This window comes from Eublepharis macularius, chromosome 13, assembly GCF_028583425.1.
Source record: "Eublepharis macularius isolate TG4126 chromosome 13, MPM_Emac_v1.0, whole genome shotgun sequence".
Taxonomy (NCBI): Eukaryota; Metazoa; Chordata; class Lepidosauria; order Squamata; family Eublepharidae; genus Eublepharis; species Eublepharis macularius.
The window spans coordinates 64971110-64986665 of NC_072802.1; the positions used below are offsets into that span (position 1 = coordinate 64971110).

The 15556-nt window shown below is 43.5% G+C and overlaps 1 protein-coding gene across 2 annotated transcripts in view; it reads right to left on the minus strand.

The window, feature by feature from the left end:
* Positions 1-13713, minus strand: part of PIWIL1 (piwi like RNA-mediated gene silencing 1) — a 29163-nt gene extending 15450 nt beyond the window's left edge. Inside the window, exons 1-8 of one of the 2 annotated variants that reach the window (XM_054996590.1) lie at positions 13633-13713; positions 12909-13032; positions 11865-11990; positions 11286-11500; positions 10843-10964; positions 9401-9481; positions 4095-4292; positions 3510-3621 (exon numbers count right to left, since the gene is read on the minus strand). In XM_054996590.1, the coding sequence (XP_054852565.1) occupies positions 3510-3621; positions 4095-4292; positions 9401-9481; positions 10843-10964; positions 11286-11500; positions 11865-11990; positions 12909-13032; positions 13633-13713 (1059 nt within the window). Of the gene's footprint in view, positions 1-3509; positions 3622-4094; positions 4293-9400; positions 9482-10842; positions 10965-11285; positions 11501-11864; positions 11991-12908; positions 13033-13626 lie in introns of both variants that reach the window. The other variant, XM_054996591.1, reaches the window with a different exon arrangement.
* Between the last annotated feature and the right edge of the window lie 1843 nt (positions 13714-15556).

The window sequence follows — 15556 nt, forward strand, 5'->3', positions numbered from 1 at the left end:
TAAAAAAAACTCCAGTAAGAAACCTGGCATTTACAAAATAAGTTTTGCCAAGTTTTGGCTATACAATTAGAACATCTGACTAAAGCTAGATAGAAAAGATCAACAGCTTGCGAACTTGCCTATAGCTACTGTTCTTTGGACAGTTTTGCTGCTGCTTCTGCAGACCACCATCTTCGAGGCTGGTAACTATTACCCTCCCTGAAACTGCTCTCCCCCTTTTCTTCCCTGATTTCCTCTTAGTTAACCTTGTACGCATTTTAAGTGTGCTTGTATTTGCCCCCTTTATTTCTCTCTTTCAATAAAAAACATTTCTGGCTGAACATCTGCCTGATTTATTTTGAGTTCTCTAAGGAAACAATCCTGGTAAAATTAGTGGAGATTCCCAGTTATCCCCTCTCACTTTGTCTCCTTTAAGTTAATTCCCTCAACTAATTGGGGACTGCCTATTTGGGTAACACCTAGTGGAAAGATATTCCTTCCAAACTTGAGTTAAAGGCAACTGCTGCAGGGCATGTGGGCAGGTTGCTGAACGCAGACAACCACCTGCACAATAACCGGTAAGCCACTGCTGATTTTTCAGGTTGTCCAAGTCTGCAGTGTCTTTCATGTTCTTTTATTCTTGTCTGGATGCTACGCTTTGTGGTCCCGATGTAAGTGGCTGTTCAGCAGTGGCTGAACATGTTCAACAGTGGCTGAACATGTTCAACAGTGGCTGAACATAGCCTAACGCAAACAGGGCACAGTATCTTATTCCAGGACACCAAAATACTGGACAACACTTCCAACTACTTTGTCAGACTGCACAGGGAAGCCATTGAAATTCACAAGCATAAGCAAAACTTCAACAGGAAAGAAGAAACCTTAAGAATAAACAGAGCATGGTTTCCAGTTCTGAAAAACACCAGGCTAACAAAATATTCTATCCCCGACAACAGCCCTGCAGAGAAGATTAGCACATCAAGTACCAATCCATATGCAAAAGAACCTCCTCAGGATACAGTGAAGCCTCCCGCCATTAGCATTCCACACCCTGGGAAACTCTTACAGGATGACTCAGCTCAACCCCACCCCTCCTGAGTAGATACAAATGACCTACATCTTTTCCACACTGTGACACTGAGAGATCTGTCTTTTGGTGCTACACCTCTGAAGATGCCAGCCACAGCTGCTGGCGAAACGTCAGGAACTACAATGCCAAGACCACGGCAATACAGCCCGGAAAACCCACAACAACCATCATTAAGGATATGTTGGTCCACTCTGGGTTACAGGAGATTGAAAGTGAGGATTATTCGTTGGGTAGGCTACCACCCCCTCGGGGAACTTTTAACTGCGCTCATTGTGCAGCTTGTAAATTCATGCTGCAGGGGGAGACACTGGATTTACCAAGTAAAAAGATTGTAATTAATTTGAAACAATTCATAACGTGTCAAACTGTGGGAGTGGTGTACTTAATAATATGCCCTGGCCCAAAATTATATGTGGGTAGCACAACCCGACCTCTGAGAGTGCGTATTCTGGAACACGTATCCAGAATACGTAATGGGGTGAAGGAAGCCCCTTTAACACAACATTTTTTAGATGAGAAACATAAGGCAGAGGAGATAAAAGTAGCAGGACTCTTTACTACCACCAAAGAATCTGACTCGCAACTAACTCTATTGAGAAAGGAGGCGAGGTGGATTCATATGCTAAAAACCTTATCACCATGGGGACTTAATAATGAATTACCACTGAAAAGCTTTCTGGTTTGAGTGTAGTGCCTTTGTAGAATGGAATCCACATTGTTTTTAGTAACCCGTATAGGCATTTTGTCATTACAGGTTGTAAGTTATTTCAGGATATACTGAGAAATTGAGGTTGTAACTTGCAGGTGTCACCGATTTGTGATGAGATCATGGATGTTATTGGTACCTCCCTGTATTGTAAATCTTTTTTTTGTATAAAAATGTGAACGCTAGGAACTGCATCACGTAGGAGTTTTCCACGTCATTGGGTGAACTGACGGTGTGCCTGTTAAATGACTTTGGATGGGTGAGCACATGTAGATGTTTTAGCAAGACTATTGGTAATGTGTAATATATAAAATAATCAATCAATGTACTATTAGAGAATATATAAATGAGCCAAAATGAATTTATGTAATATTTATTCATTTTTATGTAGTTGTAAATGGTTGCTCCTGAGGAAGTCCGTGGGGACGAAGAACTAGTTGGAAATTGCCGGCCTTAGTTCCGGGCACCACTGAAGGTTCCACTTTTCATCTTGGAACAAACCATGAACTTGTTTAACCAGCTCCTGAAAGGACTTTGATATAGTACAAGTCATTAATTTGCCGCTGCACCCCTTGATCCTCCTCGGGAGGATTCTTGAATGATATATGTAATATAAGTTATATGCTGAAACTTGTAAAACGAAGATAAAAATTGGCTGCAATATTGTAATATGCTATATTAAAAGAATGATTATGTATATGTAATATATGATTGATAAATAATTGTTTTCCCGTTGGTCTTAGGACCTATATTTCTGGAAGTGTTACATCAGGAAAAGCCAGCTTTTTCCACGACCTACTCAGTGACGAGCAACAACTCCACCCAGATGCAGTTACAAAAATCAAGTGGAATTAAGTTATCTTAGAAGGTCCAACACCCAAAGGGCTCCATAACCTACACTGTTTGGTTTAATGCACCGACAGATGCCCAGAGCCTTCAGGATCAAGTAGGATAAATCCAGCCACAGTAAAATCACTGTACAGTTCAACAGCAAGACCCCCTTCCACACACCCTCAGGAACTACACCGAAGTTTCACATACACTGAACAATAAGCATTCGTTTGACTTAACTGCGTGGGCACTATGTCACCTATAGATGTATTTGGCAGCTGAGAACAAAGTAGAGAGGGGAGAAACGGCAATGGGGATAATTAAGTGTAACGTACATCTTGTTGACAATATGCTGAGCCCTGCTGTGCCAGCCAATGATGTGTAACAGGAGCAGGAAAACATTCCCCATGACACCATTAAACCTTTCAATTTTCAACTGCAAAAAGTTCTCAGAACAAGTAAACACATTTCCGCAGTCTCAATTAGGAGTTAACCTGGGACACCCCCCCCCCCCCCAGAACATATTGTCAAGGAACCACCCGTAGTGACTTCAGCAACCCCGGGTGGAATGGCTGGCAGTCAACAGAGTAGGTGAAATACCATGTTAGAGGGGAAAGTTGAAAACTGGACACAGGTTACCCTTGAGGGTTACCCATATTTTGAGAATCATCTCAGAGAACGCAAGGATATGCACCTTTGTAATCTCAACTTCTATTATGTACAAATGGTAACAATGGTCAGGTCACTGGAGCCAGAATGACTGTGGACAAACCTAATCTGCATTATGTAATTGACACACAGGGGAAAAATCTAATACAACCTCATCAAATTTCTGGGTCCCAATGAACAATTTTAGCTTAGTACACAAGTTCCATAAAGGTTACACAAATTCAGCACTCTTACCTTTCTGTAATAGTCCACAAAGCTGATTTCAGAACCATCTGCTTTCTTAAATACACACTGGGGGTTCGAATCCCAATCAATGTCATCCACCCGATATGTTTTGTTGTTGTATCTAGCAACATTTTAAAAATCTGATTGATCTTTCTTCCTTTATAACAATGCATTTCTAATATACTGAAAGTAGGTGGATTGTAAATCCAATGCTTATCAATCTAATATTTCATTTCACATCCTACTCCTTGCTATACACATACCCCCACCCCCACCCAAAACATGTTTTATTCTCAACAGAATTCCCTATATAGCTGTTTGGCCATTAACAGCTTTTTAGCTTCCAACCATCTACTCCTATTTTGTTATCTGTCCACTACTCACATGAAAGTATTCTAAAACTTCTTTTCCCTGGCAAAAAGAGAAATCATATACCCATTATACCTCTAAGCCTCACAACTCAGGCAAAGCAGTTCTATTTAATTAAATAAGTCATTCCTTGAACACTACCCTAAGTTGCATCAATTTCTGCAAAGGTGACTTGATTTCCTAAGATTAGCTACAACCTATTTTAAAAGAAAGAAGACATCTTGCCTTGTAAGAACGATTAAGCCAACCAATTCTTTAGCACAGATTTCTCTGAACCTCTGTTCTTCCACCTGTTCATACAAGGCATACATGAAATCCAGAACCGTCTCACTTCTGAGAACTTTGTGGCTCACATCAGTACACAACATGATGCTCGTTTCATACTGCAGTATGGAAGTGGCAAAACCTGGCCAAATCATCAGCCTGCCAGAGAAGACATATCATATCACACATGACAAACTGGTTCTTATATTTTATTTTCATTGTAATTAAAGATGGTTCGCCAAGACTGTACAGAAGAACCATTCATTGGAACCTACCAACATGCTCTGTGACATCCATAATCACTGAAGAGCTAAGAGGAAAGAAGCACTGACTTGCCAAAAACGTTCCTTCTCCTTGAGAATGGAAAGGACATACTGGCACTTGGGCAATATCCTTCCTTAATGGCAGAGGTGGAGCAATCTCTTGGAAAAGCATGTCCACTAGCCACAGGCAGAGTCATTAGACTTTTGGTGATTCCAGAAAGAGGACTTCCCTCAACAATTCCCAGGCCAACCCTGTATGCAAGCAGACAGCAAGTCAAGCCCTTACTGTTACTGAGTCAGTTTGGTGTAGTGGTTAAGAGATGGGCACGAACCAGATTACGAACCAAAAAACCCCACGAAAATAGCAATCATGCGATGCGGTTCGTTATCAGCCATGGCCAACGAACCAGCAATCGGTAAAAGCCTGGTTCGGTGCGTTCAGCCGTGGTTCAGGAAGGCAGACACTCAGGCGCCAGCAATCAATTCCCCTGGCAACGGAGCCGGGGGAATGCTTGAATTCTGTCTGCGCTCCTTCTGTCACCCTGGAAACCCAAATGGAAGCCCAGCTTACCTTGATCGGCAGGTCTTCCTTCCAACCACGGAGCTGCAAAGCGGTTACAAGTTGGGAGAAGACACCCAGGGGAGGGAGGGGGGAAGGGGTGTCCTGTAGCCACGGGCACTCCAATCTCATTCCTGCAAACCCCGATAGGCAGCTCTGACGGCCAAACACAGACCTCCTGCGTTGCTCAATGGGATCTGTGCTTATAAATAGCCGTGGGCTCCCAGGCTGGGTTTCACTTTCAGCAAGCAGTGGAGTGGGACAGAGCTTTACACTGTTGCACATAAGATTGTACGTCACGATGGCTCCTGCCAACAGCAGCAGCAGCTGCCCAGAGGGGACAGCCGCTGCAGGGGCCACCGTGACGTGTAATTTTATGCGCAACAGCAGTTGATCTAGCCCTCGTGGCCCAAAGCTGAAGCATCATACAGCACCCACCGTCCAGCCTTCATGGAAAGGGTGCTCAGAGGGGGCAGCAGGTGCCCATGGAAAGGGAGGGGGGTACCATGCGGTACCATACTAACACCAGCAACAGCAGCAGAGCTGCTCCTCGTGGCAGAAAAGCGGCATCAGCTTTCAGCATCACTTGTACTTGTGTGGGAGAGGAGGGTGAATGGGTAATGCCATTAACAGGGGTGAATGGGTAATGCCGCCACGATCAGTCACGTCCTTTCCATGAAGGCAGGAAGTTGAGTGATGCTGGCGACAGCCTCCACTGTGACACAGGGAGAGCGGACAAGCCTTTGCCACAGCAGTCTGCGCACGCCTTCAGGGTGGATGTGGGATCCCTCCGTCCCAGTCGTGCTGCGCAATGCAGCCAGGAAGCCTTGGGCATGATCCTCCTCTCCCACACAAGTACACGGTCCCTCTTCTCACCTCACCCTCTGCGGAACACTCAGTCCCCTCCCAACGACCCCTCCAAATGACATCTCCTCTCCCTCCCGTCCTTTCCGGCAAGGCAGGAAGGTGGGTGCTGTCGGCTGCTGCCACACTGTTCGTCAGTGGGACCCTCAAGTGAGGACCCTCGCTTGCTGGGGGATCAGGCCCCCGTCTGAATGACATGTCCTCTCCCAACCACACCGGGAATACCAGCGTGCTCCTCTTTGGCTTGGCGGGCAGGCACATGGGGGGTGCCGCCAGCAAGCGGCCAGACCCCCCCACCCCCTAAAGGGGAGGTGGCTTGTTGTTGTTTCTCTGTGGCCGCCAGGCCCGGCGGCCACTGTCAACACCCACCTTCTGTCCACAGGGCCAACGTCAACCGGTGACTCTAATTGTGTCGAGTGGGAGTTTCCTGGGGGACTTGGATTGGAGAGGGTATAACTCCAAGATCCCTTTTGCAATCTTGTCCAAACTTGGGTGATAGCTGTAGGGGAGAGCCTGCAAAAGACTCCCCGGGAATATGGGCTCTGCAAGTGCCGCGGGGGCTGTTCCGTGCTCAATGAATCAGGAACCGGTTCGGTAACGGGAAATGTTCATTGCGGCTCGCGATCTCGGGATCGTTGTCGGCACCGAACTGCGAACCGCTGGATTGTTTCATTTTTTTGGTTCGCGCCCATGTCTAGTTAAGAGCGCGGGACTCTAATCTGGAGAGCTGGGTTTGATTCCCTACTCCTCCGCTTGAAGCCAGCTGGGTGACCTTGGGTCAGTCACAGCTCTCTCAGCCTCACCCACCTCACAGGGTGTTTTGTTGTGGTGATGATAGTAACATACTTTGTAAACCACTCTGAGTGGACATTAAGTTGTCCTGAATGGCGATATATAAAACGAATGTTATTATTATTACTCCAGTTTGTTTCACAACCTCTCTTTTTTGGTAAATACCAGGGACTCGAACACTGCTGCTTTCGGAAAAGGTCTTATGGACATGTGTGGGATCTGCGGTCCAGAATAGTTCCCATTCACCTTGGGAACTGAAAGATGATGGAATGATAGAATGTTTGCAATACAGGATCTATAACCCTGGCAATCACGATGACTAATGGTAAACAATTTGTGTGGCGTCTTGGTAAAGCACAAGGTGCAAGGTACTAAATTTGTTACTCATAAACTACAGTGTAGCTTCAGATGATGTCCTTTACCCAACCATCAGTGGATAATCCTAGACAGAACTGCTAGAACCAGTGAAAAACTACTGGGATCTGTCTGGCACCAGCTGTGTTGTTAGCACTGCTGCCCATATTATTGGATTCCAAGAACTGAAGAGTTGGGTATTGGATCTGAAGTCCTGCCTAGTTTTTGTCTAAGACATTCTCCTACGGTCTCCACTAAATCTAGGAAAGACCCTTTGGACACAAAAGTCTGGAATCTTGTATCGTTATGGGAGTTTCCTACCTGAGAAAACCACGGCCTTTATATGTTCTTGGTCCCGACTAAAAAGGCATGTAGGTACCAAAGAGCTGTTACCAAAGAACTTGAAAATAAGCAGACTGATTGAAGTTGGATGCTAAATCCATATCCCATATCCCAAAAAGACAAGGCTTACCGCTAAGGCCATCATTCCAAATTAAAAGTTAAAAAGTATGCAAACTAACATTTGCCATGAAGGCAACCACATTTTCTAGGTACTTGTATGTTTCCTGGTCCACTTGAGCAATACTTGTGCCATCACTGCAGCAAGAGTTCCAACAATGAAGACCTGCAGAAGCATTCATGGCATCTTAAAGGGAGCTTTCCTTGGTAACAGCTATGCCCAAAGTTAAATCCACAACTGGAATAATAACCACATGAACCTTGATTAAATCTGCATCTTTAGGAAAAAAGGAATATGGAGAATAGGTTTTCCCCAAGTTGTTCCACTTCAGGTGCATGGAATTATCGGATTTTTTATTGTGCTCAGACTGCTGCCCTTATTAGGGCAAGTTCTTGACAGAAAATTGTACCTCTTCTGCCTGAACTAGTGTCTGAAGCTAGAAAGGCCCTTGACTAGGCTGCACTAGGCCTCTGCCTGTAAGCTCTTCCTAGGAGGGAATAGCTAAAGTACAAGCACCACCCATTGCCATTACAGTACTTTCTCCCTGCCTTCCAGATGAAACATGGCAGTCATCACAACTACTGCCACATCTTGACTGGATGTCTTGCAGAAGCCCTCCTTCCACACAACAGCTGGGTTTCCCATTGTAGCCGGCCTGGACGCAGCTGCTGTGATGGTGTGAGCTGAGGTGCTGCACATGCTACATCACAACTGTAGGTGGAACACAAGTGAGCCAACCTGGGCTCCAGACAAGACATGCCTCCATCTGCAACATACATGGCCCGTATTTTATACATCCCAGCCTTAGACAAAAAGGTTATTACCAAAATAAGAGGTAGCTTTAGCCAGCCACTTCAAAAGGCCAGAAGATGTTCTGACACTCAAAAGGCTGAATGTTCCCCTACAAAGGGAGTATGACAAAGCAGATGGGGGGGTGACTACAACAGTCCCTCCCTTCTTTTCCATTTCTCTGGTCATAAGCTACTCTGAAAGCTAGCCCTTGCAGGCTGGTATCCCTAGACTCTGCTTCACAGGCCAGGCCATCCTGGGTCACCTCTAAAATTTCTGGGTTGCACTGAAATCTGACACCAAAAAAAGCAAGGTTTTGGTAACATTCATCTGCATCAGAAGGTTGTGGCTGCCTCTGAAATACTGTCACAGTTGACTGGCTGGGTGTGCAGTTAGAAGGGGCCTTCCTGCTCCAGATCTGTGAACTTTACTGCGGAGTTCCCCTTCTGAAGGCCCAGCAGCCATCAAAACCTTCTGCAGTAGCATTAGGCTAAAACATCACCATGGCTAAAGGCAGAAAACAAAGCAGGCAGAAGAAAAACAGAAATGAAAGGAATCAATGCAAGGAAGATCCTTTAAAAATTGTAAGCACTGGAGGAACAGAATGTGACTGTTGAGATTAAGTCAAGACACACTGAAAGAAAAAAGACTGAGCATGAAAGAAAAACTCATGGAGCTCACTCTAATCTAGGCTCTCACAAAAGATGCAAGAGAGCTGAAGGGACTGAACATTCCTTCCTCCCACTGGAATGGAAAACTGCATCCTACTACCTGCCTCCACGGATTATGGGAGAGTGTCCAAGTGTCAGGATGTCCTCCTCTGAAGGAGGAAGTATAGCTGAAAAGACTGAATACGTAAGAAGAGGCTGCTTGCCTGTAACTGATGTTCTTTGAGTGGTATTACTAACCTACCCCAGAACTATAAAGCCAAAATTGGTCTCAATACTTTAAAAAAATTCTAAATTTTTCTATTATAGTTGTCACTGCACCAAAAACTATGCTCCCAATAAACAATATATAAACACTTCAGAATCATTTTTTTCAGAAAAGGTCACATAACCCCCCCTTTGATAGGCTTATTTTAGAACACTTATCTTTTGAATGCTCAATTTTTACAAGTCAAGTAGATTGCAAGATCATGTTTCTCCGGAAACCCCCCTTCCAAGACCGATCTCGTGGCATATACCTGTGTTTTGGAATACTGATTGGATCACCAGGATTGTAATAATTTCTTCCAATTTGCTGCAAATTCATTATCTTCAAGAGTCTGAGGGGGAAAAGTGCCATTAGATACAGTCCTGCTATCAATCCATAAAAGGGATTAAAAATAAAACAGACACTGTCCTAATCCTCTTGTGGAGATCTGTAACAAGGCTGCTGCGTTTGTAGTACCCATCCCAGAAAAAAACTGCAGTGCTGTAAAAGGCAACCACGTTAATCAAAGGGTACGAGCACCTTCCTTGTAAGAAAAAACTGAAAGTCTGGGGCTTTTCAGTTTAGAAAAACAGACAGCTAGAACAGCGTGTGCAGATTATGCTGGGTATGGAAAAGGCAGACAGACGGAACTTTCTCTCCCCTTCCCAAAATACTGGAGGAGGCAAGGAGAAAATACTTCATAAAAAGCACAGTGGGTAGAACTCATGCCACAAGAAGTTGCAATGGCTTTGATGGCTTGAAAAGGGGATTAGACAAATTCAGGGGGGGGGGGAGTTTAGTTACTAATAGGCATAATGAGCGAATGAAACCTCCATGTTCAGAGGCAGTATACCTCTGAATGGCTGTTGCTGGCAGACAACATGGTCCTCTGTGCCCCTGCTTGTGGCATTTGACTGGCTGCGACTGGAAGCAGGATATTGAATTAAGTGGACCTTTGGTCTGATCCAATGGGACAGTTCTTATTACAGTAAGTCAGAAGCAGGTATGCCGTTGCCTGGGCAAGATTTTCCAGCCATAATGCTCTGCTCAGTCTGTTTATGGTAACTGTCCAGGAATGGTGTTCTGTACCATAAGGGTATCACATACAAGGAGTCTTAAGACTCATTTATGCCATGAACAGCTGGAGTGAAGCACAAGAATTACCACTTGTGCAACACAGATGCAGTTCCGTAACAGCCCTGGTAACTAAAAAAGAAAATCTTAATGACATGTGTACTAAGTATCTTCTTTCCCTTCCCGCTAGTACTGAAGGTGGAAGACTGCAGCAATACAGCGTTTGCTAACAACAGAAGAGCTGTCAGAACTGCAAACACATGCTTGTCAGACACACCACTGGAACAGTTACCCAAAAAATGAAGAAAAACAAAAGTGGTGCAGTTCCCTTCATGTCCCCCCAATAATTCAGAGGGTAATAGAACCAGTTGATAAAGAACTCAAAACAAATGTCAAACACTGGAAATGGAGGTGGAGCTCCCTCCCATCAAAGGGGAATAAGAAAAAGAACTACATAGCCCATTTCAAAGATACTCTCTTCCCTTCTTTGGGAAAGAAGGGTTGCCAAGTAGGATAAAACTTCAGACAATTCTCAGTGCATACTAAGTAAGAATCTGCCATTAAAGATAAACTTTCACGGTTAAAACAAATTCCATTGTCCCATTACTAAATACTAAGAAAAATATACTGAAAGACTACCTTCTAAAAATTATGTTGTAAAACTGTAAGCATGTGGGTGATGTAGAAGGCAGCTCATTGGTTAAGGTGATTGTGATCTTCACGTTTTCTCCCTGCCGGGTCTGACTAAATACTTCCGTAACCTAAGAATATTAATATTTATACTAGAGTTAAGCACTAAAATCTGCTTCCACAGAAATATCAAGAGAAAGACTAAAAGAACAGACCCGCCCCTTATAAGCAATGGCATTCATGTACACAAACTGCTACTACATCTCTGGCTCCCCAAGTCCATGCTTCCATGCCCACTTGACCACTCTGTTCTAAATCTCAGGAGAGGTTCAGCACTTTATATGAAGACTTCATTTCTAACATCATAGAACAGGCTTCTGAGTTATTCAGCATATCGTTGTATAGTAAGCCTTTCCACACCTGCCTCAACGAAATTGGAGCAGTAACTATACCTTGTTTTCTAATTTCTTTGGTAAAAACAAAATGGCCCCATCAAATGCGTGGGTCCTTCCAATCAGGTTTTCATGCTGAAAAAGCAACGCTGAGCGAAGACGCCGGGCTTCCATCTGCGGGTTATAATCAATGTGATACTGATACAAGGCCCACTGAGGACGAGAACTCAGCCGAAAATGGTTTGTACTTAGCTTTATTATTGTACCTGAGACACCTGAGGAGAAATATTCAACTATCAGTCATCTCTTTATTTGAACAGTTCTGCAACCACCTGTACATCAAAAACTACTCTGTGCAACAGAATGGAGCCATTTTCAATTAAGCTGCTCCTATCTAGCCAACAAATCATTAGAATCCAAGGCAGCAAGGAAGAGGACCACACTATGTACAAGGTCAAGTTCCTGAGGTTAGAGGAGAAAAAAAACCACGAGGCACGATGGAAGACCCAAAAAAGAACCAAGGCTCACCATCCTATCCTGGATGGGGGCCCTAAAAGAGTTCTGGTTCTGCAAGTAGCTCCCATTTATTAATGTGGTGTACCACATACAATAAAAAATATGTCCAAAAAGAGTCCATACCTGTTTTGGATTCTCTAACATGTTCCATTGACTGACGTGTATTTACACCAATATCATGGAAGTCTCTGCGACGTCCACCTCTTTCTCCTAATGTCATTTCCTGAAAGCCTGCTGAAATCTGCAATTCTGTATTTCAAAAGCAAACGTTTATCACGACTTGCATTTACTTGTCTGTTATTTTGTATGCTGTCTTTGGAGAGGCAGCATATAAATTTTCTAAACAGAAACAGTAAGCGACCATTCCTAAATGGAAGCAAGATGTCTTAATCATCATCTTGCCTGTCTGAACAATTGACATGGCCTCAGAGCCTAAGATACTCGCAAACAGCAACCCAACTTCCATTGATACTTGAAAAGCAAAAGAGTGGAAGTCTTACAACAAACAAAAACTGAGGCAGGTTGACAATACACATTTCACAACTCAAGTACTATAATATAAAAGTACACAGGCAGTGCAGCAATTATAGTCACAGCATAAGCAGAAAGAAAGGCAAGCAAGTTTCATAAGGGCTGCCTGATGAGAATTCCTAAGTACCTGAATTCTATGAAGGCACAGATCCTAAGCAGCATGAGTGCAATTATGCCGAAGGAAGAGAACTTCCCTGCCCCCCTCCCACTGCAGACTTCTGTGCCTCTCAAAACTGTGCTCCTGCCAGTCAACAGAACCCTAGAACATCATGAACAGTCTGCAGTGGAAGAGAGTAATGAACAGAAATTGCACTCCATTCCTCAACCGACAGAAACACCATTCTGTCACTGGAACTGCTGTTAATTCAATCAAACAGCAACATGGGACCCAAGCACCACACTAACAAAAAAAAAGGGGGGGAGTGTTGGAACTTTTCAAGGCATCTATGTGCCTTGAAAGATACCAGCAAATTCAGCTGGAAATATGACTAATAATTTGCCATGAAACATCTATTTGTACAATAAAAGCCAAATGCCAAAAAATTTAAACTTTTAAAGAACACCAAACACAGTTCTAAACAACTACTCATGCGTTGCAATGATACGGAAAAGTCCCCTCCCGTAGACCTGTTTTGCCTTGTGATCTTGGCGCAGCGGGTCCTCGGTTTTGGCGCCCACGTCCCCTGAGGTCTCCTGCTTCTGCGGGTGGTTCTGCTTGAGCCGCTGGTGGCTTAGTTGGCCCATAGCCAGGCTGTGGAACCTAGAGGGTTTAATCGAGTTTGAAATGGTTCAGAGAGGAAAAGCCTTGGGGAAAAAGGAGTTCCAAAAGAGAAGATTTTCCTGCTTCTATATAAAGCTGAAATCTACTTACTGCAAATCTTCATGGGGTCTAACTGCAAGTTATATTTTCCTTTCATCCCCGTAGGCCCCAGTCAGGGTTCCCAACTAAAGCTTGGGAAATTCCTGGTGATCTGAGATGGAACTCAGCAGAGATGCCACTCTAGAACTTCTGTTTTTCTGCCCTGTAAACCTGCCATTTCCTCCAAGATTTGAGTCCAGTGGCAACCACAACAAGAAAAATCCTGACGACCATCACTTCCCCTCTCCTCCAACACTTGATTGCATTGGTCCCTAGACTCATGAGCAAAGTTCTCTGCTTCACAAATCTTGTTTATTTAAACATTTGTATTCCACCTTGTCCCCAAGAGCAACCCAAAGCTGCTTACAATATTCTCCTCTCCTCCAACTTTGTTATATGAAGAGGTTATTAAACAAATCCAGTTTGCATGGATACAGTAAAAACTTGAGCAGCAGTATGAACTGGATACTATCGAATCCCAACTTCAAGCTTCACACTTACTGCAGCTGCTCCCACAGCAGGTGTAGTCATCTCCTGGCCACGGGCTCTTCCCCTTGCTCTAGCTCTTGCCCTGCCCGACATGGCGCTTCACAAGTTGCTGCTATGAGACAAAATTAACAAGTATTTTTACAGCATCATATCCCCAGAGATAACAGAATTTATTCTTAAACAGTTAAATGGGTTTTGGGGGGAAAAACTGAACTGGATTTTTTTCTCAGTGCTCTGAAGAGAGCATGATCTGATTTATTATTTTTATTTTGACTTATATTTTAAAAGGAAAACTTAAGGAGTAGCCACAGGCTTGCTTTATGTCCCAATATCATCAACAACTGGAAATGAAATATCTGATTAAGAAAAAATAAATCAAGCATGGTTTTAATGAAATAGATCAAGATAAGTAGTCGTGTTAGTCTGTAGCAGCAGAAAAGAGCAAGAGTCCAGTAGGACCTATAAGACTAACACAATTTGTGGTAAGGTATGAGCTTTCGTGAGCCACAGCTCACTTCTTCAGATACAACTAGAATGTGAGTCCATCTGTCTTTATATCTTGGAGAGCGGAGTGACTGCAGAAACCGAATGATAAATGGCAGGTGTGATTGAACAGGATGAGGTATACAGAGGAGTAGTGGGGTGTGAAGAAACTGGCACTCCTAATGAGACAGAAAGTCAATGTCTCAATTCAGTCCGGGTGAATGCATTGTCTTGAGCTTTGTTATCAGTTGCAAACTGTAACCTGCCCTAAGCCTGTTAGCAGAGAGGGCGGGCTAAAAACTGAATAAAATAAAAATAAATAAATAGTGGAGATCTGGACTTGGGATTCTCAGATCTGAGTCCTACATTAACACCACCACCACTACACTGGCTGGTAATTACCCTTGTTACATTTCTAATAACATTTCTGTTCAGAACACAAAGATGCAGATCCAGTAGCATGTTAAAGACTAACTGGGTTTCCAGGTCTGAGCTTTTGAGTCAAGCTCCCTTCTTTAGACACGTTCAGAACTGGAAGTATGTAGATTTTTAACCAGCCAGAAGGTAGGAGGTTTATGCACATGGGAAGTTTTTTTTCTCAACACAATGTGTATATATAGAAGAATTTACAGTAACAAAGGTGCACTGGGAGGAGGGGGGATTGCAATAAAAATACATACGCTTGAGTGGGAAACAAGACCTTTTTGCAATAAATAGTAGGTATATGGATGGAAGAGAAATGAGGGAACGCAAACAAACAACTGGATAAGGATAAGCCTTCTTTTGTATTAAATTCTGGGCTAGCGTGGTTAATTGCATTGTTTTATTGAATTCATTTTAATTTAGATATTAGATGTAACTGTTTTTTAGCTGATGTGTACAGTTTGGAAAATACAGAAAATACAAAATAAATAAAATACAGAAGTAGTAAATTTACTACTGCTGCCTTAAATAGTGTAGTAAGGGGGATCCCACCCACAAATGAACAAAAATAATTGGGGGAGTTTTAAAAAATAGAGTTTCCCAATAGGTAGCAGGTGAGGATGAGAAAAGATCTTTTTGCCACAAATACCATAATTATTATTTGTAGTCTGTCTTTCTCAGTGAGGCTCAAAGCAGGTGCCACAGGGCAATTAATTAATATCTCCCCCCCCCCCGTCCCACCAGTAACTGTGAGGATCAAAGCAGATTACACAGGTGCTGCAGCACAGTGGTTAGATTGTGAATCAACACTCTGCTGGTTCGAATCCCACTACTGCCTTGGGTCAGCCACTCCTCTCAGCCCCAACTATACTGTGGAGATAATAACACTAACTTGTTCACGGCTCTGGGTGCGACACTAATCTGTTTAGAAAAGAAGTAGACAAGTGCAGTATTATTATTATTTAATAACAACAACAACAATAATAATATCCCCCATAACTGTCTCCTATGTATATTAAGGGGGAGAGGA